The 22097-nt window shown below is 64.1% G+C and overlaps 1 protein-coding gene across 2 annotated transcripts; it reads left to right on the top strand.

Moving 5' to 3' along the window:
- The first annotated feature begins 5565 nt into the window (after positions 1 to 5565).
- Positions 5566 to 17702, top strand: MKNK2 (MAPK interacting serine/threonine kinase 2). 2 transcript variants are annotated; one of them, XM_003981613.6, is made up of 14 exons: positions 5566 to 5702; positions 5839 to 5974; positions 9223 to 9310; positions 9417 to 9518; positions 9597 to 9694; positions 11691 to 11770; positions 12096 to 12169; positions 12451 to 12555; positions 12672 to 12727; positions 12831 to 12926; positions 13370 to 13564; positions 14215 to 14379; positions 15120 to 15163; positions 15489 to 17702. In XM_003981613.6, the coding sequence occupies exons 2-14, from the start codon at positions 5924 to 5926 to the stop codon at positions 15721 to 15723; spliced, it is 1389 nt and encodes a 462-aa protein (XP_003981662.2). In that variant the 5' UTR covers positions 5566 to 5702; positions 5839 to 5923; the 3' UTR covers positions 15724 to 17702. The 2 variants fall into 2 exon arrangements, with proteins under 2 accessions (XP_003981662.2, XP_044899013.1); XM_045043078.1 differs by lacking the exon at positions 13370 to 13564.
- Positions 17703 to 22097: the final 4395 nt, after the last annotated feature.

The raw sequence follows: 22097 nt of genomic DNA, 5'->3' as shown, positions 1-22097 counted from the left end.
CCGGCAGCTTCTGCCCACCTCTGCCTCTGCCCACCTCTGCCTCTGACCCTCTGCCTCCCTCTCGGGAGGACCTTGTGAGGACTCTGGGCCTCCAGGGAACCCAGGGTCACCCCCACCTCAGGGGCCTTAATCTCATTCGCAAAGTGCCTTCTGCCGCTAGGGTTCACGGCCACAGACAGGTTGCTGGCAGTCGGGCAGGACTTGTTTGTGCTGTCACTCTGCTGACCCCAGGGCGTGACTGAGCTTTCTGAGGCATGGAGCCAGCTCTGCCTTCGGCCTGGCCCTAGGAAGAGGGGAACCTGTGTGTCACTAGGACATGCAGAACTCAGTGCCCCCCCCCGCCCCCCCCCCCCCAGGCCTGGGACCCAGACTGGCCAGGAGCAGCCCCAAGGAAGCAGCCTCCAGATAGTGTCTGGGGTCAACCGGCAGGGAGAGGCCCTGGGCTGCAAGAGGGTTTGGGGCAGGTGACCTGAGTGGTGTGGCCTGGCCGGGCATGCGATGTCCCCCTGCATCTGCTGCCCTCTCCCTCCCTAACCTACCACCCTTTTGGCCTCCCAGGACCTGCACCCACGCCCGGAAGCTCCCCACCCTCCTCAAAACCGGGGGTTCTTGTACATGATGCCCCAGGTTATCGTCGGAGAGGTCAGCTGGGAGTGGGGGCCCCGGATTCCCCAAGAGCCACCTCCAGTGCCTTGGAGGACGGGGCGGAGAGGAAACAAGATGACAAGCCAAGGGCCCCATCGTGGGTCACTAGGGCAGAGTGGTGGCCTTTGGCCATCTGCTGGGCCTGCCCTGCCAGCCCCCAGCCCCACCCCTGCCCCCACCTTGGGGACTTTCAATGACTGACCCCCCAAGAAACCACACGCGCCGCCCATGGCTCCCAGAAAGACGCCCACGGCCAGAGACACCCACAGCCAGGCGGGCAGCGCAGCCCAGAACTCCTGGCCACGCCCACCCCTGCTTTCCCTTCTCCCCGCCCTTCCCCCACCCTCGCCGAGGCCGGCGGCCCTGGCTCCGTCCCCAGGACTGCTGAGCCACCGGAATGGAGCGGGCTGTGAGTCAGTCAGCAGGAAGGGACACTTACAGCCACTTGCATCAGATGTTCCTGCCGCGTGGTCCCACAACCTTCTAGAAGCCCCAGCTCGTGACCCTCGCTTTTCTGGGGATCTCCTCGGGCTTGGGGTTCCTGTCCATGGGGGACCAGACAGATGGCAATGGGTGGAGAGGGTACAGGCTAGGCTGGGCACCAGCTTGGGACTCTAATTCCACGAGTCCCCTACCCCCACTGCCATGCTCACCCCAACTCTCAATCCTGATCCCAGCACCCTGGTCCTCCTTTGAGGCTGCACTGGGACCCAGGTGTCCCACACCAGCTCAGGGCTTTAAGGCCCTCTGAGTCTCAGGGGCCCAGCTCTGAGCAGGAGAGGGAGAGGCCAGGGCCGTCCCCCAAAGGCACTGCTTCTGAGCACACTGGAGCCATCCCAGACATGCCCCACGTCACCCGGCCCCGGACACAGGCCCCGTCTTCTCTCCAGCGTGTGCACACCAGCAGGTGCATGGGCCACGCACCTCCACCCGGCTCCCACGCCCCTCATTGCTTCTCTAAACGTGCACAGACCTACACACCCCAATCTGGTCACACTCACACATGCTCACACCAGACCGGCGCCTTGTTTGTAATGCCAGGGGGAGAAAGGTCTTTGCCGTTGCCCCCTGGTAGGGTTGTCAGGTAAGCTACAGGACCCCACCGTTACCAAGTTAAATTTGAATTTCAGAGAAGTGATGAATAAGGTTTGGGATATTTGTATGCGCGGGACTCTCTCTGAAAAGTATTCATTGTCTCTCCGAAATCCACATTTAACTGGGTGTTCTGTAATTTATTGGCTAAATCTGGGAGCTCTGCCTGCTGGGATGTGGAGGCCCTGAGTTCCCGGGGCTCCCCCAGGCACTGCCCAGGAGGTGAGCACCCAAGCCCCCGCAGGGGCCCAGGGCTCAGGCCAAGGAGGGGGTGGTCAGAGGGGAGACCACTGAGCACAGAAGCTTGCCTCCTGGCTCAGAGGAGGCTGGCAGAAGCAGAGACCCCAAGGATGGAAGTCAGGACCTGCCTGCTGTCTCCTCTGGGGTGTGGGGGAGAGCCCACGTACGGCATAGGCTGAGAGTCACCCCGCAGAAGCGAGGGGCTTCTCAGGGGCCTGGCTGGGTGTAGACTCTTGGAGAGAGCAGAGTCCCTGCACCTTCGGTCTAAGCTTTGCCAAGCCAGCTTCATGACTGCGGCGGGAAAGGGGGTCAGCACCCCCCTCCTTGAGCCCCTAGGGAGCCACAGGGGCGGCTGGAATAAAAAAAAAAAAACTGCATGGGGAGGTGGGGGTGGAGGGGAGGGGGTGGCCCAGGAGCCAGGGAATCATTTCCCACTTGTCCTTTTTCAGGCCAGTACCTGCGGCTCTGGGAGCCTCAAAGTAGCCCCTGGGCCCCCAGGGCTGTCCTGAGCCCCCCTCCCAGGCTCTGGCAACCCCCTCGGCATCTGGCATCGGAGGGGTGGGAAGCGGTGTTGCCCTGGGCCCTCCCTGTCCTGCCCACCAGCTGTGTCTGTCCTTTGCCTCGGCTGGGACTGCACCCTCCCCCGCGCCCCAGTGACAGTCACCAGGAGCTGGGGAGGTGTGAGGAGCAGGGGCCAGGACACCGTCTTCCTGCCCTCACCTGCCTGGCAGATTCCTTCCACCCCCAGAGGAGGTCAGAGGCGGGGAGCGGGACCCCTGGGGGTCCAAGAGGAGGGAGGCAGGGTGGCTGGCAGGTACCTCCCAGCCCTCTCTCTCCCTCGATCCCTGGCCCCCGGGCACCCGGCACCTCTGGGACCTCAGCCCATAAACAGGGCCTCCTCCAGGAAGATGGTAGGCTTTGGCTGTGGGGATCTGTGGGGCTGGCCCACAGCAGGACAGGGCCTAGGCCCGAGAGCCTGCAGGCTGGGCACAGGCGCCCCTCCCCTTCCTACATTCCCCCTGCCCGTCCCTATGGCCACCAGTGCAGGCCAGGCTAGGGCCTGCATAGCACAGGCACCCACAGGCACCTGTACCGACGAGGTTAGGCCCGGCTCTCAGACCCAGGGGCTCCGGCATCTCTGCGGGGGGGGGAGGGGGGGCGTCTCTGACCTGACCTGCTCAGGGTATGTGCGTGAACTGATTGAACATACCCCTATGCAGCCCGGGGTGCGCACAGAAGCCTGCACGTGTGTGCGCTTCACGCATGGCCCCCACCCGCTCAGGGGGCCCACCGTGTGCGTCGCGGCCCCTCCCAGCGTTCACACAAGTGTGCGCTCCCCTCGCGGTCCCCACCTTCTCACACACTGGGCAAGGGACTGCAGGAGTCAGCAGGGGACACTGGTGATGTCTGGGGACACTTGTGGCTGTCATAACTCGGGGCGTGCTCTACATCAAGTGGGAGGGCATGGACGCTGCTCAACACCCCGCAGTGCCTAGGACGGCCCCCACGAAGAATGACCTGCCACTACGTCACTAGTACTGGGGAGACCTGCTGGAAAGACCCCAGAGGCAGGGCCATCGTCCTGTCTGCCCACCTACAGCCTGGGGCCCACAAAGGGACCACCTGTCTGGGCTGTGTGACGCTGAGGCAGCTTGTCTGAACGGTGCCCAGTGCTGGGCCTGGCTTCTGGCTTTGGGAACAAGTCTGTCCCCACTGGCCAGGCTCCAGGATCGGCCACCAGGCCCTGAGCGTGGCTGCACCTGGGAAGATGGCCCCGGGGCAAGGCCTTCGTTCGTTTCCGTTCCCTGAGGTCAGTGTGAATGGCAACCCCACACAGGTGCACACGTGAGGGAGGACGCAGCTAAACACCCACACTGGGGTGTAGACCGACTTTCCTGTCCTGGGCTGAACCACGTTCCCCAGAAAGACACGTCCACGACTCAACCCCTGGAACCCGTGAATGTGACATCTGGCGACAGGGTCTTGGCAGGTATAACTGGACAAGATGAGGGGTGCTGAGCAAAGAGCAGACGCAGAGGAGACGGCCACCTGAAGGTGGAGGCGGGGAGCAGGGGGAGGCGTCTACAAGCCTGAGGGACTCCAACCCCGGAAGCTGGGAGAAGCAGGAAGCATCCTCCCCTGGAGCTTTCCGAGAGGGTGTGGCCCTGCGGAGACCTTGATTTCAGACTCCTGGTCTCCAGAATGGGAGAGCATACATTTCTGTTTCAGGCCTCCCCAGTGTGCGACGCCGTGTTACAGAAGCCACAGAGGCTAACACACTTACACAAGCCCCGTAGGCACAAACACACAACCATGCACACACAGACGCTCAGACACACCTATTCCTTCCAGCAATATTCGGTGAGCACTCCCCGTGCACCAGGCCCGGTGTGCTGGGCTCTGGATGGGCAGTGGACAGGGCTGTGCTCTTATGGAGCTGACCCGAGGAGGGGCAGTGACCCATCTGTACCCCCCTGAGCCACCCGAAGCGCATGAAAACCTTCAGGTAACCATGTACACACAGAGAGGGCCCCTGTGGAGGCAGAGGTGGGAGGGGACAGCCAAGAAAGGAGGGAGGGAGGAGGAGGAGGCAGCTTCCAGGTGGCCTCTCCGGGGCAGGCAGGTCTAACAGCCCCACCCCAGGCACTTGAAGCCAAAGTGTGTGTCTACACAAACACACACACGCACACACACGCAGGGGACAGAGGACTTGGGGCTGACTGAAGTCAGGTGTGGCCTGAGCTGTGGCCTTGGCAGGCGGCACATAGAGGCAGCCCCCTGGAAGGGGACAATTCAGTTTCAGGTCAGCGGGGCCTGGTTGGGGGACAGTTGGGTTTGGGTGGTGGCAGGGCGAGCTGAGGTCTGGAGGAGACGGAGGTGGGTTCACCCCACAGGCTTGCGCTTCCACGCGCCCAGGGCTTGGAGTCTGAGGACTTTGCACCACAGTGCTTCAGGGACAGGGAGCTGGCCCAGCTCCGGAAGAGCCGATTCTACCGAGCCTGGGTGGTGGGGGCGCCGGCCCAAATGGGATGGCATTTTATCTCCTGTCCTGGCTGCCCCCCACCCCCGGGGCTCTTTCTTGGTCCAGGGTCCCAGGTTGTGGCATTAATCTAGAGAGAGCCACAGCACGCTCTTCCGGGATTGGGGAGCTGCAAGAGGGAGCCATGGTGTATTCTAGGGCAGGGAAGTCGCCCAAAGGAGTCAGTGTGTCCCAGGCCCTGGCCGGCATCCCGGGGGAGTTGCCAGAGCGTAGGGCCCGGCTTCAGCTCGGTGCCGGGGATCCGCGGGCCTCCCAGGGCCTCAGGCGGCCAGTCCAGCACCCACACCCCTGCCCACAACCGCCAACATCCCTCCCAGGTCCTTCCCCTGTAGCCCCGCGCACCTCACTGCGCAGGCGCGCGGAAACCCCTCCAGGCCCGAGTGCGCAGCCGCACGCGGCCCGGCGAGCTCTCCAGCCCCGCCCCCGTTGTGCGCTTGTGGGCGGGATTGGCGGAGGCGGGGCATGCGTATTGGGCGGGGCGAAGCCTGGCCTATAAAGGCGGCGGCGGGGCGGTGCGCCCGGCTCCTCTCGGCGGCGGCGGCGGCCCAGGCAGAGGAGTCCGCGGTGGTGGCGGCGGCGGCAGCGGCGGCGCTGTTCCCCGCGCGGTCCGCGCAGTGGGGTCCGGGCTGCGTGTCTCGGGCGGCGGCGGCGGTGGCACTGCGGCCCCGGCCCGAGTCCGACCCCGGTGAGTGCGGCCCGGCGACGCTGGCCTGGCCCCGACCCGGTCTCGGGGATCGGGCCCCGCGGAGCCTCGGCGTCCGGGGCTCACGGCGCGCTGGCCGCAGCCACTCACGTTCTCCTTTGTCTGCTCCCGCCTGCAGGGTCCCCTACCCGGCCGCCCCCCGCCCACGGGCCGCTCCCCCGGGCCCGCCGTCCCCTCCCCCGCTGGCGGGGCCCGGACAGAAGATGGTGCAGAAGAAAACAGCCGAACTTCAGGGCTTCCACCGTTCGTTCAAGGTGAGGGCCGGGTGGGTTTGGGGTCGCCTGGGGCTGGACCACTCGAGTGGCCGGTGGGGGGCGCGTAGCCCCCAACCCCGGGATCCACCCGTGGCTGCTGCCCGCCCTCCCCACCCCCCCGCCGTGTGTCTGGGGCTGCCCCAGCCGGGAGTGCGCTGGTGGGGGTGGTCAGCGGGCCACAGTCCAGTCCCCAGCGCCCTGGGGACTGTGAGGTCTTTCCTCTAGGAACCCCAGGCGCGGTCAGGGCCCCCAGGCCCTTGGGAGCACCTGGTTGTGTGTCCCCTGCAAACCCCTGTGCACTGCTAGGGAGCTCAGGCCACAGTCCAGTCCTCAGCGCCTTGGACCTGTGGGTCTGTGGGGTCTTTCCTCCAGGAATCCGAGGTAGGACTGCAGGTCCCAGAAAGCCCTCCTAGGTGGTCCTTGGAATAAGGGAGTGAATTGGATGCCCCTCAGCCCTGCGCCTCCCAGACAGTCCGGGCCCAAGTGCTATTTCCTGTGGGAGCAGGAAGTTTCTGCGGTGGCCCCATGGCTGCAGTCTTGGTCTCAGATGAGCGAGTCTGGGGGGGGCGGGCAGGTGCTGGGGAGGGGCCCCACGGGGCTGGCTCAGGGGACGCAGTGATGTCAACGGCCTCCCCACCCCACCAGCCGCGTTATGTAATGGCTTCCCTGGGCCTTCTTGGGCAGGGACCTGTTGCCCTGTAAAGAAGGCAGGACCTGGGTGTGTGTGGGCACGCGCCCGTGTGTGTGTGTGTGTGTGTGTGTGTGTGTGTGTGTGTGTGTGTGTGCGTGCGCGCGCGGCGCACTTTCATGTGTGTGTGTGTGTGTACACAGGCACTCCCAGAACCGGGGTGGGAGGAGCAAGCTGAGACTGTTTGGGTTAGAATTCCCAGGCCTGTCCAGCCACATCTTGGGCCAGCGTGCCCCACCCCTGCCCACACGCCTGTCATCCTCGCTTTCCCCCCTGCCAGGGGAGCAACAGCCTTGGCAAGTCCAAGTGTCCGGGGCCGGGCTGAAGCGGGGGGTGGACCCGAGACGTCACCGGCAGTGGTCTATTCCCTCCTGGGGCTGGGCATGAGCTAGGGCAGGGTCAATGTGAGGGGCCAGCACGGCAGCCAAAGCAAACTCGAACTTTCTGGATGATTCCAGCCGCCTCCTGCCAAGGCCTGCTGACTGGAGGCCTGAGGCCAGCCCCAGGCCCAGCCCGCCCACATTGCTTGGGACTGGAGGCTGCTCCCAGGTGGGACCATGGGAGTCCTGAGGAGTGGGAAGGACCCTGGCCAGGGAGCCTCAGCTATGAGAAGGTCCTCTCGGCCACTCTGGGACTCCCCTCCCGCCATGCTGAGCTTGCTTCTTGGGCTGGGCCTCGCCCTCCCGCCCCAGTCCAGCAGCAGCACTGCCGGGACCCTTTCTGCTGGGCGTCTCCCAACACACTTTCCCCATTTTCAGTTGGGAAATCGGAGCCTTGGAAAGAGATGTTTGCCCCGAGTCTCCCTGCAGGTGGAGACAAGGACACAGGAGCTGCTTTCATCAGGGGTGGCCAAGCCACCAAGGTGGAGGCTGGGACAGGCTTGTGGGGGTGGCGAGGGGACCCATAGGCCCCCTTGAGGGTCCTCGCACTGTTCCTCGGTCCGAGGAGCTACAGGCAGCTTCCTTCCATCACCCAGCCACAGACGTGGGTCAGGCCTGGGGCCGAGGTCACTAGACGGAGGTGAGCGGCTGCTGGCCCTGAGCGTCCCCCCCCACCCCCGCTGCTGTCCACCCCTATGTGGTTACCCTGGGGCCCCTCCTCCCAGGTAGAAGTAGTGACCTGGTCCCTCTCGAGACCTCTGGAGGAGCCCAAGGCAGGGTGCTGGTTTCTGGCGTTGGTGACTATGTGCCTGCCTCCCTACGGAGGCCAGACCCCCACCGGGCAGGGCCAAGGGCCGGAGCACTCCCTTCTCCCGTCTGCCTGGCCTGGCCCGGCCCAGGCCTCCTCGCAGCCCTGCACAGGGGGGTGGGGAGGCTGAGAGGCCTGCGCCTGTGTTTTCAGCCGCTCCCTCTGACCTCCGCCTGCCCCCTCTGCTGCCGGCCTGGCTTCCGGGCCTCCAGTTTGTAGGAATCTGGCCCAGCTCCTTCTGCCCTGGGCCCCTCGGTGTTTCTCTGGGGCTTTCCTGGAGTTCCTTCTCTGGATGATCCTCCTGCTGGAGCCCCGTCCCCAGTTGTCCTGAGGCCCCAGGGAGGGGCAGTGACCTGGCTCGGGTCACCCAGCATCAGCACCACCACCGTGCACAGAGGCCCCCTCACCCACCTGAGGCCCCGGCCACCTAATCGGCCAGGGTGCAGGGAGCTAAATTAGAGCTATCTCCTGAAGGCCTCTGCTGGGCCTCAGTGTCCTGGCCTCAAAGGCCTCACATCTCAAGCCAGGGGCCATCCGTCCTCACTGTGGCCCATCTGCTCTGCAGAAGATTATTCCAGCAGCTCTCTCGGGCGGGTAAGACAAGGTTTCTCCAAGCCCCAGCTGCCTTCCTTCCCTGCTCAGGGTCTAGCACCCTTCCTCCGGTCCTGGGGACTAGCGGGTGACCTCCAGTGGGCCTCTCCCTGCAAGGATGGTTTCTTAGCTGGGCATGGGAGCCTGTGAGGAGCTCTGTCCTGGTGGCAAAACGGGACAGTGCTGGCTGTGGCCCGGGCAGGGCTGGGCAGAGGGCGGTCCGGTGTCTACACTATTGCAGCCGGAGGCCTTGGAGGCCCGTCCTATGAGCCATGGTCGGGCGACAGTGGGACCTCAGAGGGAGCAGCGCATGACCAGGAGGGCAGTGCCTCCCTGTTTCACAGAGGGAAGACTGAGGCCAGAAATTCAGGGCCTCGTGTTGGAGGCTGTGGGAAAGCAGGCAGGGCCACCCCTGCTGGGAACCCCGCCTAGAAGCCAGAAGCCGGTGACTCACCCCCTCCCACTGACCGCCTTGCTGTCTTTGATCCTCTGCAGCCCAGGGGGCCAGTTGGGCTGCGGAGGTTGTCCCGGGTGAGCCGCGAGGCCTGGCCTGGGCACCATAGTGACTCACGCCAGGCCCTCTTGCCTGCTCGGGGCCCCTCCCCACAGCGCATCCCTTTCCTGGACACCCCGAGGGCCCTGGGGTTCGGGGGAAGAAGGACCATTTCCTTACAGTCAGGCAAAGCCAGGCTTTTGTCCCCCTGGACTTGTGGATGCAGACGCGGGGGCTGGGTCACTCTCTGGGCAGGCCCTGAGAGCCCTCCTGTCCTGTCCCCTGCAGGGGCAGAACCCTTTCGAGCTGGCCTTCTCCCTAGACCAGACCCACCTCGGGGAGACCGACTTCAGCCTGGAGCATCCCGCCCGCCCTGGTGAGGGCCGGAGAGGAAGGTGGCGGTGCGGGAGGGCCGGTGCGGGAGGGCAGCAGGGGCTGCCTGCTGAGCAGGGCGGGCCTCACCTCTGGGTCTCCTAGTGCAGATATGCCCGCCAGCCAGCCCATCGACATCCCAGACGCCAAGAAGAGGGGCAAGAAGAAAAAGCGGTGCCGGGCCACCGACAGCTTCTCGGGCCGGTTCGAAGGTCAGTGAGGACTACAGGTGGGGGTGTAGGGAGACGTGGCCAGCCCGGGGCGGCTCTCACCGCACCCCTGCTCCCCAGATGTCTACCAGCTGCAAGAAGACGTGCTCGGGGAGGGTGCCCACGCCCGAGTGCAGACCTGCGTCAACCTCATCACTAACCAGGAATACGCCGTCAAGGTGAGCACCAGCGCCCGGCCAGCTCCCCGCACCTCTCCCTGCAGCGCCTGGGCTCTGGCACTGGCCGCGGGTGGCGGGAGGGGGGAGCTGGCCTTTGAGCTCCCGGACCAGCAGCTGGGGGAAAACTAGTATCTAAAAATGGCCCCAGGGCCAGTGACTCAGGCCACCCCTGGGAATCTAGGTCAGCCTGCTCTGAGCCCCTGAGTCTGGGCAGGAAGTGACCATAAGGAGCCGCTCCCTACACAGGTGGCTGAGGACCTGGTGCCAGGGCGCCTGAGAGCTGGGGGCTTCGGTCAGAGTTGGCTCTTGCCTGCTGGGTCACCCCAGGCCACTCCTCAGCGACAAGCGGTTCTCCGTGTTGGTTACAAGGGTTAAAAGGCCATGCCGTCCTTGGGGCCCAGGGAGGCTTGGCATCTGGGGAGACCAGGGTGTGGCCTCGAAACCTGTGTCTCTTGGCCAGGCAGTACGGCCCTGTGCTCCGAGAAACTGTCCGGTCTTCCCTGGTGACCCTGCATCCGGGTGGGGGGGGGGGGGGTCACAGGAGGCTGGCAGACCAGGAATGAGGACCGGTGCTCCCCGGTGAGCGAGGCTGGCCAGAGCCCAGCGCTTTGGTAGAAGTCTGATGGCAAGAGTGGCCATCGTCCCTGCCCCGTGAGTTCCAGGTCGGGCGGCGTGATGGTGCCAGAGAACTGGATGCTCAGCTTTGAGCGCTTTCTGCAAGACAGGCCACGCGCTGAGTGTTTTCCCCTTAAGGACCGTCGGGCAGCCTGGCCTCCTGTGCCCCTTCGACAGTTCGGAACGAGGCTCTGAGGGGTTAGACAGCCTGAGTCAGACCTTGTTGGGCCTCCTGTAAGGTCATCCCTCTGCCCCGAGGGACTGCAGTTTCCTCCACGAGGTGGGGTCCTGGCCAGATTCCCAAGGGGTAGGATGAGGTTCTTCAGGAGGGCATGGCTGCTGGCATTGTGTCACGAGGCCCCGACATCTGGTTGGTCTGCCTCTCCGAGGCACGGGTGCGTTTGTCACCAGACAGGCGGGACAGCACGTAGGCTGGGCCCCGGCAGCACGCGGACACCATGCCTGCCTGTTGCAGGGGCGAGCTGGTGGCACACCGTGTTCCCCAACTCCAGGCCGGCGCGCTGGGCAGGGGACCCCGGGCCTGCCCCGCCTGCCCGGTGAGAGGGGCCTAACATCCAACCTGGGAAGACGTTCCCAGTGGGTGCCCGGGGGCCGAGGTGGCCCGGAGAGAGCCAGCTGGCACCTTCTGCCCCCACTTCTGTGGGCGAAGGTGTCTCGGGGAGAATCCGGGAGGCAGGTGGGCCCAGAGCTGCCAGGTGCCGGCTGGATCTGGGGCAGAAGGTGGCTTCCGGAGGCTCTGGAGTCGCGGGGAGACTGTCCCCGTTGGTTGACAGGAGGCCCAATCTGGGCTGGCATGAAACAGGCCTGGGCTGAGGGGCGCCCGTGGCAGCTGCCCAGACTGTCACAGAACAGGGGAGGTGGGACTTGGCACCAAAGGGGGCAGGGACGGCTTGGCTGGCAGCCAGGCACCCCAAGGCCGCTCTAGTCCCCTGTGTGGTGTGGGAGTCCGCACAGTGGCCACCGGTCTCCCAGGCAGGGAGGGGATGCTGACACCCTGAAGGGGCATTTTGCAGGCGTCTCAGGCCCCAGACATGCCCCCGAGGCCTGTGGGGTCAGGAGCGGAACAGGCCCGCCTCCTCTTTCTGCCATTCTTGTCCAGCTTGTCTGTCCCCTGATGCCACTTGGGAAACATGTTGCAACCCCCCCCCCCTCCCCCCAGCCTGTGCTGACGCCATAGTTCTGACTTCTGGCAAATTCTGGGCCGCAAGAGGAGAGCTCTGCTTAGAACTTAAGGTCTAAGCTCGAATGGGGTCTCAGCCATGGCACAGGGCAGGTCTCTGGTGGGAGCCCCTTGGGCTTTGGGAGGGGCTTTGGCTGACCCACTGCTCTGTCTCCTGCCCGCCCCTCCCCCCCCACTTAGATCATCGAGAAGCAGCCTGGCCACATTCGGAGCAGGGTTTTCCGGGAGGTGGAGATGCTGTATCAGTGCCAGGGACACAGGTAATGTGACCCACCTGGCCACAGAACCGGGCCCTTAGCCATCTTTCCGTGTGTGAATGGGCCTGAATGCCTCCTCACCCCCAGCGAGCATTTGGGGAGCATCCAGTGTGCAGCAGAGGCCGTGCAGGGTGCACTGGGGAAGACCCAGCGTCAGGCAGGCAACCCAGAGTGGGCAAGGTGGAAGCAGGCCCGTGGCCCCGGTCCCAGCCTTCCTGTGCACAGGTGGGGGTGGAAAGGGTGGGCCCTTCCTGGGCTGGGCTGTGGGTGCACAGGGGCCTTAGGAAGCCTCCCTCCTCTCCTGCCTCTCCAACCCCCCACACCTCAGGAATGTTCTAGAGCTGATAGAGTTCTTTGAGGAGGAGGATCGCTTCTACCTGGTGTTTGAGAAGATGCGGGGCGGTATGTGGGGCCTGGGGGACGTTTGCAGCTGTGTCCTAATGGGCTGTGGGCTCGGCCACCAGGGAGGACTTTTCAGATGTGCTCGTCCTGCACATCAGAGGGGGCTTGTGGGGTCCGAGCTTCCTGTCCACATGGCAGCTCAGGGTTGAAGGCTCTGAACCCAGGGAGGCCAGAGTGGGCACTTCCCTGTCGGGTGGAAGTGGGCACTAGGCACTGGGCGGTGGCCTGGAGACACGGAAGTGACGCGTATGTGTTTTTCCTCCACCACGGCCTGGCCCCAGGCTCCATCCTGAGCCACATTCACAAGCGGCGGCACTTTAACGAGCTGGAGGCCAGCGTGGTCGTGCAGGACGTGGCCAGTGCCCTGGACTTCCTGCACAACAAAGGTGGGTGGTGGGGCTCCCTTGTTCCCGGGGATGTCCAGCCTCGTGCCCTGTCCAGCTGCCTGAGACTCCTAGAAAATGCCTCCACTCCCTCCACTGAGTCCCGGTTCTCACCGCAGGCATCGCCCACAGGGACCTAAAGCCAGAAAACATCCTCTGCGAGCATCCCAACCAGGTGAGGGGCGCCGGGGAACCGCCTGCCCTGCGCCAGGGCCCGGGCCGGGTTGGCCTGGACCGCCGTCCCCCCCTCCCTTACCGCCTTTTCCCACCCTTCCTAGGTGTCCCCTGTGAAGATCTGCGACTTCGATCTGGGCAGCGGCATCAAACTCAACGGGGACTGCTCCCCGATCTCCACTCCGGAGCTGCTCACCCCGGTGAGGCGCCCAGGCATCAGGCACGCAGCGACCCGCTCCGTTCTGCTCTGGGGCTGCGCGGCCCGCTGCCCCTGCCGTTGCGTAACCTCGAGGTGCTGGCGGCTCTGCTGCCTAGCCCGTGGAACTGGTGCTTTTGCTTAGCAACAGCCACTGATTGGCCCGCGGAAAGTGGCGGGTGGGGCCGCGGGCGGGAGGGGAGGGGCGGGCTCCCAGCACCTGCCGCTGATTGGGTGGCTGGGCGGGTGGGCACCTGCCACCTGTTGATTGGGCGGGTGTGAGGGCGGGGCCTGCCCCCAGCCCGTCTCTGATTGGCCAGGCTGGGCATCGGGCACCGCAGGCTCAGGTGACCCAGTGTTGGGGCCTTCACGTGATGCCGGGAAGTCCCGGCCTGCTGCAGTCCCCTCCTCCCCTCCACGGGCCCTGACGCCTCGTCCCGCCCGCAGTGCGGCTCAGCGGAGTACATGGCCCCCGAGGTGGTGGAGGCCTTCAGCGAGGAGGCCAGCATCTACGACAAACGCTGCGACCTCTGGAGCCTGGGTGTCATCCTCTACATCCTGCTCAGCGGCTACCCGCCTTTCGTGGGCCACTGCGGCAGCGACTGCGGCTGGGACCGCGGCGAGGCCTGCCCGGCCTGCCAGGTGCGCGCGTGCACCCCGTCCCCTCTTGTGCCAGTCTCTGAGCATGTGCGTCCCCCACCCCCAGCACCCCTCTGTGCCCTCCCCCAGGGCCTGCTTGCTGCCGAGATCCTGGCCTGTGATGCCTGATGCAACCACGGGGCAGTGCTGGCCTGGTGCTCCTGGGGTTACACAGACTCCTTGGTTTTATGGTCTAGGAGAGGAAGCATTTGGAGGTCAGGAATCTGCCGTCCGGCAGGACTAAGATTTAGGGCTTGGGATGATCATGTTTCAGCCTGGTGACCTTCTGCTCCCATGAGCCCGGCTGCCCAGAGTTGCCTTTCTGCTACTTGGCTTCTCTTGGGCAGAGTTCACTGAGCACTCTCCTGAGGCCAGGTCTCTAGTCCAGCCTGCTTTCCTCTCAGGCATTTGGCCCCCCGAGGCCCCGGTCCCGCCAGCTGACCTCAGGGCCCCCACTGCAGCCCCTGCCCACCCCCCCTTGCGGTCTGGGGGCCAGCTGTTCAGGTCACGGGTTAGGCTGCATGGCTGGGTCTGGGGCCTACGGCAGCTTGTTACCGATTAGCGTCACGATGTACCCCGTTGCGTCCAGGCCGGTGTGGATGTTGGGGTAAGTTGGCTGCAGCTGATTTCACCCCCCTGCCCCTCCCCCACAGAACATGCTGTTTGAGAGCATCCAGGAGGGCAAGTATGAGTTTCCCGAGAAGGATTGGGCCCACATCTCCTTTGCTGCCAAAGACCTCATCTCAAAGCTCCTCGTCCGCGACGCCAAGCAGAGGCTGAGCGCCGCCCAAGTCCTGCAGCACCCCTGGGTGCAGGGGGTGAGTGAGCCCTGCTGGGGACCTCCCGCCTCTGGCCCGCCTCCGATGGGCAAGGGAGGGACTTGGAGCAGGGGTATGAGCATCCCCGGGGAGGCCAGCATCGACACCCCCAGAGGCAACGTGGGTCTGGGGCCCAGCCTTGGGGTCTGCAGGGGCCCCAGGCGCAGCAGTCAGACCCACCACCTGCTTCCAGCCGGGCGCCAGGACTGCAGAAACTGCTTGAGCTTGTGCCCTGGAGGCATCGGGGCCTCTTCCCGCCTGGCACGGGGAGCAGGCTGAGGTGGTGCAGGTGTCAGGCAGGTGGCAAACCCCGGGCAGGGCCCGCCAACCCCAGTCCTGCTCCCTGTCCCCCCACCCGCAAGCCGGGAAGAGCCTGGCGTTTCTCTGGCCAGCAGTGCCCCGAGCCAGGCTGCCTGCCCAGAGCAGGGAGGGCCCACGGGCAGGAGTCTTAACCAGACGTTGGCACCGGGAGTCCACAGGAAGCAAAGGCTGGGGCCCTGGTGTTAAGGCCAGCCGGTGGAGGGGCTCCCAGCCCCTTCTGGGGCACCGGGAGACCTGTGGGCGCGGGGGAGGGGGCAGGGTGCGGGTCTAGAGAACCGCTCTGGGCTTCTGCCTTGCCCTCCCCCTGGCCTGGCTGGGCTCCAGCAGATACACCCCCCCTCACCTCGGTCGCTGCCAGCGGGGCCCCGGGAAGGCAGCTGGGCTCTGCTTTCAGCTCCGCCTCTCCCCTGTCCTTACAGTACGCTCCAGAGAACACCCTGCCCACACCCATGGTCCTGCAGAGGTAAGACCCATGGGGGGGTGGGGGTCTCGGGCCCGAGAGCGGGGGGGGGTGACCCCAAGTCGGGGGTGGTTAATGTTGAGATGATTAAAATGACAAGCCGTCTTTAAATTGGGGGGCTGGGAAAGCCATCTAAGCGCTTGGGTGTCCTCGTACCAGTGATGGTGATGGATTGGGCCCCTGGCGGGGGTCCTGGTCCCCCAGGGAGGCTGGGCATGCCTGGGGCCTGCAGCCCCTCCCCCCGAGGTACTGCACAGACTCTAGGGGTCCCAAGGGGATCGGGCCCCGAAGCTACCTTTCACCTCCTTGGTGACCGCCCCGTCTCCAGGAACAGCTGTGCCAAAGAGCTCACGTCATTTGCGGCTGAGGCCATCGCCATGAACCGGCAGCTGGCCCAGCGGGAGGAGGACGCGGCCGAGGAGGCGGAGCAGGGCCAGCCCGTGGTCGTCCGAGCTGCGCGCTGTCTGCGGCTGTCGCCGCCCTCCCAGAGCAGGCTGGCCCAGAGGCGACAGCGAGCCAGCCTGTCCGCGGCCCCCGTGGTCCTGGTGGGAGACCACGCGTGACCCCTCCCTCCCTCTGTACATAGGTCACTCCCCCCCTACCCCCCCATCAAATCTAAAAAGTTTTTTAAGCTATTGCCAGCCGGTGACCAGCAGGCTGCCCTCCCCTGGCTGGACTTCGAGGCGCTAAGCTCAGTTGGGGGGGCTCTTTTTATATGAGGTTTTTGCTGTTGGCTTTTTTTCTTTTTTCTGTCTCACCCCCGTTTTTTTTCCCTTTAAAGGTGTTAAAAGCAAAGCAGGCACCTGGGGAGGAGGTTGGAGGGTGTGTCGCCGGGCTTGTCCCGTCCCAGCCCCCAGATACGCACCTCTACTGTGAAGGGTCCCCACGCCCCACGCCCACCCTGCCCAGATGTGACTCAGGAGAGGAGGGCACTTGTCGCCTTCCAGAGCTGGGGGCACAGAAGCGCACCCCTTCCCCAGCCCTCACAGTATTTGCAGGGACGGGCCACCCCCACGTCTCCCCGGGGTGACACAGCACCTCTTTAATCCCTCACCCTGAAGCACCCTGGTCGCTTGGTGGGGTGGGGGCTTCTCAGGTCTCCCTTGTGGCCGGAGGGGGCTTGGGTGCGGGCAGGTGGGAATCACGGCTGCCTGCCGGGCCCCGCCTCTGACTGACAATCGGGGCTCCCTCGAACCTTGACCTTAAGCTCTCGCCGCCCCCTCCCCTGCCCGCTCCAAGGGGGACCCTGCCCACCCAGGAGGGCGGTGCCAGAGGAAGTGGGAGGGGTTGGACAGGCGCCCGTCAGCCAACGTGGGGGTCCCTCAGACCCCCACCCTGGGCACCGGAGTGCCCTTTCTCAGGGCTCAGTCTGACCATGGCCACGTCCTGCCCCTCACCGTCACCCCTGGGTCTGGTGAGGAAGCTCTGTCACCACCCCCCCCTTACTCCTCCTCAGAGCCAGGGCCCAGCCAGGGGTCCTGCTAAAGCCCCCCGCCCCCAAGGGCAGCGTTTCTGCGTGCCCACCTTCAGGAACACGGCTACAGCTGCCACGGCCTCCTCCCGGGCACCCAGGAACCTCCGTGCCCGCCTCTACCCACCTTGGCGCCGGGGTCAGATGTCGAGTGACCGCCGGGCTTGGGGCGACTGACCCCCCTCTTCCCTCGGGTGGGAAACACTATGCAATACAGGCTTCCCTTTTCTCCATGTTCGTGTGCTTCTGCCGGGGGTGGGGGGGGGGGGGTCTCCGCAGCCCCCCCCACCAGGGCAGCCTGGCCCTGGGGTCTGGGCGAGACTCCGCGGCAGGCCGGGCCTGGATCGCCCCCCCGGCTTCTAGTTGTTCGTCCCGTTTTGTTCGTTTTTTAAAGACATCGGTTGACTTCCCTTCCCTGTTCTTGAATACTTGAATGTTGGGGGGCCTTGTGGGTTGGGGGAGCTCACATGCCGTTTCTGTGGCAGTCTCTGGTGGCCGGTGGGGACTGACTGCCCCTCCCGTCCCCCGCCCGCCTGGATCTGTGGACTGGCCTTTCCAAAGACCCCGGGGGGGGGGGGGGTGGGGGGGGAGAAGGCCGCCCCGCCCCCTGCTTCTCGCCCATCGGTGATTCTACGTTTTGCAACTGGGGATTCTGCCTTTTTGTAAAAAAAGAAATGCACCCCCCGCCTGCCGCGGGTGCCGTGGCCGTTTTAACTCTGGAAAGCTGAGCTGTGAGGAGCTTTTTTTTTTTTCCCCAAAGGTGGGGCAGCCACTTCCTCCCCGTCACACGGACAGTGTGGCCCAGAGGACTGTCAGAACCGCTACTGTGAATGGGCGCCCGGCCCTTGGCCCTGGGGGAGGGGAACGGCAACGTTTCAACGTTCAGATGTATAAAAAAGACAAAAAAAAAAAAAAAAGAAACTCAAGTTTTTTAGAAGTGGGGGGGAAACATCAAGCACTTTAACTGCACCGCACCAGGTGACCCGGTAACAGCTCATTTTCCTTACACCAACGTCAATGCCGGACTTTTGTATTGTTTTGTAAGGATTTAATAAAAGTCATAAAAACTTGGGGGTCCTCGTCCTGGTTTTCTGTTGAGTGACGAGCAGCCCCAAACCATTTCTCGATCGTCGATCTCACTGATGCCGTTGGAGTCCGGGGTTTGGACAGGCGCCGAGGGGGTTGGCCTGATGCTCCGGGGGGCCTGGACCCTCGTCTGTCCGCGGCGGCTGCGGGCCCGGCTTCCTCCCGACGTGTGGGTGGCCCTGCCAGACCGAGAGGACAGCCAGAGTTGCCCGGGACCGAAGCGGGAGCGGCCAGGCTGGCCCGCTCTTGGACGCCATCACGTCCCCGCATCCAAGGCCCGGCCCTCTGCTGTCCCGGAGCCGAGGGTGCGCAGAGGCGAGCGGCCCGGGGTGGTGGGGCTGCTACCTTTGGCCGATGCAGCCCAACGAAACCTGGTAATTCCAGCCTGTCCCGTGTGGCTGGCCCTCGGCCATCACGAAATTCTTGCTGGAAGCAGGCTTTTGTGCTGGATAGCCGGGGCTGACCAGATCCAGGCAGGGAGGCAGTGGACCAGGGAGGGCTTCCCGGAGGCAGGAGCCAGTGGGGGGGGAGGGGGCGTCAGCCTGGGCTGCCCCGTGCTCCGGCTCATCTGAGAAGCCAGGCGAGGTGATGAGATAGCAGGGCGCATGAGCCCCCCGGGGGAGCTGCGGGTGACCTGGGCTCTGTGGGGCGGGGGGCCGGTCCTCGAGTGTGCCGGGCTCAGTCCCTGGAGCTCCTGTGTCTGCTTCCCTCCCTGAGCGTCCCGTGTTCAGGATCCAGCCAGGGGGCAGGCGCTAGGATCCCCTGGGCCAGCAGAGGCTGGTGGGTCACCCCTCCTGCCCGGGACCGGGACCCGGGGCTCAGAAACACAGCCTGCCCCACCTGGCATCCCCGAGCCTGGCCCCACCCCTGCTTTTGTTCAGTTCCCTCCTAGCCCTCCCCCGAGACCCCATGGCTGCCCTGCCCAGGACTGGACCGCCACCAGCCCCCTCCAGGGCCACCCCCCACCAAGTCCCTCTCACGGTGCCTCTGGGCCCCTTCCCTGGCTCTGGCCCAGCCTGACATGTGGGTGGGTCGGAGCCCTGCCGACCCTCACCGAAGCCCTCTCCCTGCCCCCTCCTGCCCCCTCCCTGCCGGGCCGGCATAGGTACAGCCTGTTCTACGAGTTGAGTTGCGTTTTCTTCCCGGCTGATCCCGCCCCTTCCACGTCTCTCTCTCTCCGTCTCTCGCTCGTGGAGTGGCAGGAAAATCCTGAAGCTGGAGGACCCAGGAGCCTTTCCCAGGCTGATGACTGTGGCGCCCCACCCGCCTCCACCTGAGAAAGAGGAGGTGCCAGCCACGTCCGAGGCGCCAGGGAGGTGACGTCTGTGACCAGGGTCTTTGCACTGCATGAGACGGTGGCTCGCGTTGGAGCTACGTGCGCGCAATGGGGGCTGGGCGGGCGCATGGAGACCCTCATCTGCACAGTTTTTCTGTAAAGCTAAAGCTTTTTTAAAAAATAAATTTTACTTAAAAAAAAAAAAAGTACTGGGTGCCTGGGAGGCTCAGGTGGTTAAGCGTCTGACCTCGGCTCAGGTGATGATCTCACGGTTTGGGGTTCAAATCCCGCGTCGGGCTCTGCACTGACAGCTCAGAGCCTGCTTAGGATTTGCGCGCTCTCTCTGCCCCTCCCCTGCTCATGCTCTCTTTCTCTCAAAATAAATACATAAAACCTTAAAAAAAAAAAAAAAAAAAGCCAGGCGTAAAAGGCCACGTGGTGTGCGAGTCCACGTGTGTGAAACGTCCAGAACAGGCTCATCCACGGACAGGAAGGGGGCTCGTGGGGGCCGGGGCTGGGGACGGAGAGAGGGTGACTGCCGATGGGGACAGTGTTTCCTTTTGGGGCAATGGAACTTTCTGGAATTAGGCAGCGGTGATGGTTGCACAACACGGTGAATGTACTACACAGCACCGATTTGTTCCGGAAACTTCACCTCAATTTAAGTTAAAAAGATGAGCAGAGCAAGTCTGTGTCGGGTGGGCTGCATCGGGGAGCAATTTAGCTCCCCAAGGTGGGGGGCACACGGGCACCTCCCTCAGAGCTGGGGACGCCTGCAGGCTTTGTCCCTGTCGTTGTCACCAGTGCCCAGGCCGAGCTCTCCATGTGCCCCCACCCCACCCCTCCCCACCCCCAGCTCGCCGGTCCTGCTGTTGGGCAAGGCCAGAAGAGAACATTATGGAATCGAGTCAGACGTGAGGAAGAACCTGCCTGGATGGGGTAAGCCAGGGTGAGGGGGGCAGGGCACTGCGTTCCCAGGGCCTGGGACACCCCGCGAGGTGGGCCATCGGCCTTGCCCGTTTCCAGCACGCGGCTGCCTGCACACATGCCCTCGGTCACCCGGGCCTTTCACTCCTCCTCCCCACGCGGGGCTCGGGGTTTATGGCAACCTCGGGAAGATGCTGTAGGGTTCCTGTCACGTCCATCATTTCCCCCATGAGGACTCAGTTTCCCCAGATGGAAGGTGACGGTAATGGCTCCAGCTCCCCCCGACTCAGTTTCCTTTTTGCGACCCCCTGTGAAGCAGCAGGAGGCGGGGACACCAACAAGGGTGGGGGAGGACGGGGTTCTTGCCCAGCGCCGCAGCCTTGGCTCGGGGGTCAGGACGCTCGCGCCCGAGGCCCTCGGGGAGAGCACCTGGCCTGAGGCTGGCAGGTCCCCAGAACAGAGTCACAGACATACGGGCGGAGCACGGCTCTGTCAGTGTTCTATCAGCACGTTCCTGGCGGCACCTGAAGGTGCCAGGGCCGCCGAAGCTTGCGGGTCTAAGCCCTGGTCGCTCCTCACCCAAGGTCATCAGCTCAGTGACTCAGCCCTGCAAATAGGAGCCAGGACCAAGGACAGGTGAGCGAGAGCCTCTCCTGGGCACAAAACCTTAGGGGCTCCAAACACGGGGTCCCCAGGATCTTCCCGAGACAGTTGTAGATTCTGGCGTTCAAGCAGCGCCCGGTTCCCCCAGTGGTAACATTTTGCAAAACTGTGTTACAATGTCGCAACCAGCACCGACTTTGCTACAGCGCAGCTGGCGGCAGAGTCCCGATTTCCAGGTGGCTCCTGCCCTCCGCCCCGGGCTGCAGCAAGAGCGCCCTGATTAGCTCCAGGAACTCCCTCCCCTCTCTTCTCCTTTGGAAATAGAAATGCATCAGACTGGACTGTCGAGCTGGGGGCCTCTGACGGAACTTTCTGGAATGACGGACACGTTCTCCCTCTGAGCTGCCCAAGACAGCGGCCACCAGCCACGTGCGGCCGCTGAGTGAAATGTGGTCAATACACATGAGGAACTAAATGCTTTCATGTGTTTCTTCTCATTTGGTTTCAATGTATGGAGCCTGGCAGGGCTGGTGGGTCTCCAGCTAGAAACCCTCCAGCCGGCCAAACCCTCCCTTTTCAGGCCTCTGCACTGTCTGGGGTTGGTCCCCAGTTCCTGCGTTCTCAGTCCTTACATCCTGAGCCCTGGGTACACAGTCGGTACTCGATAAATGCTGGTGGAGGGAGAGGTTGAATGAGTGAGGTCTCTGGACCGCCCCCCCCCCCATCTAAACTGACTGGGGCGCCTCCGTGTGAAGCTTGGCTTGCCCTCCGGGGCCTCACTTTGCCCCATCTGGATAGTGGGGCAGGGGTGTCACGGACCAGGCAGGGTGTGACCTGTCTTCCATACCTTTATCCCTCGCTGGTGCGGTTCCTTGGGGGTTCACACCCTGTGATGGCCACCCAGGGTAACACACCCCACAGCAATGGGTGACATCTGGGGGTGTCCCCTGGACCCCCACCCTAGAGTGAAGGGCAGAGCAGGGGACAAAGACCCAGTGGGAACGGAGAGCTCCCGGCCCTGTATTTGGGGCCAGAGTGGGTATTCCAGGCACTGCAAGCAGGGAGGAGGACGCAGTTTTCGGATGGGGAAACTGAGGCACAGAGAGGTCAAGTCACTTGCCTCCATGCAAACAAGCAGCATGCACAGCTGGGGCCGCAGAGCCCTGAGAGCACACACTCCTTCCCCGTGTTTTACAGTCCGGCCTCCCCTGCCTGCCTGTGCCCCGTCTCTCTCTCTCTCTGTCTTGTCCCTCAGGACACCTCCCTCTGTCCCTCCTTTCTGCCTTTCTTTCTCTAATAAAAGCAGCAAATATTTGCGGCATATCCAGTACTATTTTATTTCCCAGAACGAAAACACATAAAATATATTTGTTTTAAAAAATGTGTTATGTGGGGGTGCCTGGCTGGCTCAGTCTGCTAAGCGTCCGACTCTTGGTTTCGGCTCAGGTCGTGATCTCACAGTTTCGTGAGTTCGAGCCCCGCATCAGGCTCTGTGCTGACAGCGCGGAGCCTGCTTGGGATTCTCTCTCTCTCCCTCCCCCTCTGCCCCTCCCCTGCTCGGTCTCTTCCGGTCT

This window comes from Felis catus, chromosome A2, assembly GCF_018350175.1.
Source record: "Felis catus isolate Fca126 chromosome A2, F.catus_Fca126_mat1.0, whole genome shotgun sequence".
Taxonomy (NCBI): domain Eukaryota; kingdom Metazoa; phylum Chordata; class Mammalia; order Carnivora; family Felidae; genus Felis; species Felis catus.
This window is presented reverse-complemented; position numbering and strand designations above follow the sequence as displayed.

Bases quoted from the DNA above. Each gene is read 5' to 3' on its own strand.
- MKNK2 (XM_003981613.6), top strand. From the start codon at position 5,924: ATGGTGCAGAAGAAAACAGCCGAACTTCAGGGCTTCCACCGTTCGTTC. The intron at 5,975-9,222 runs GTGAGGGCCGGG...TGTCCCCTGCAG, and splicing joins GCTTCCACCGTTCGTTCAAG to GGGCAGAACCCTTTCGAGCT. The intron at 15,164-15,488 runs GTAAGACCCATG...CCCCGTCTCCAG, and splicing joins ACACCCATGGTCCTGCAGAG to GAACAGCTGTGCCAAAGAGC.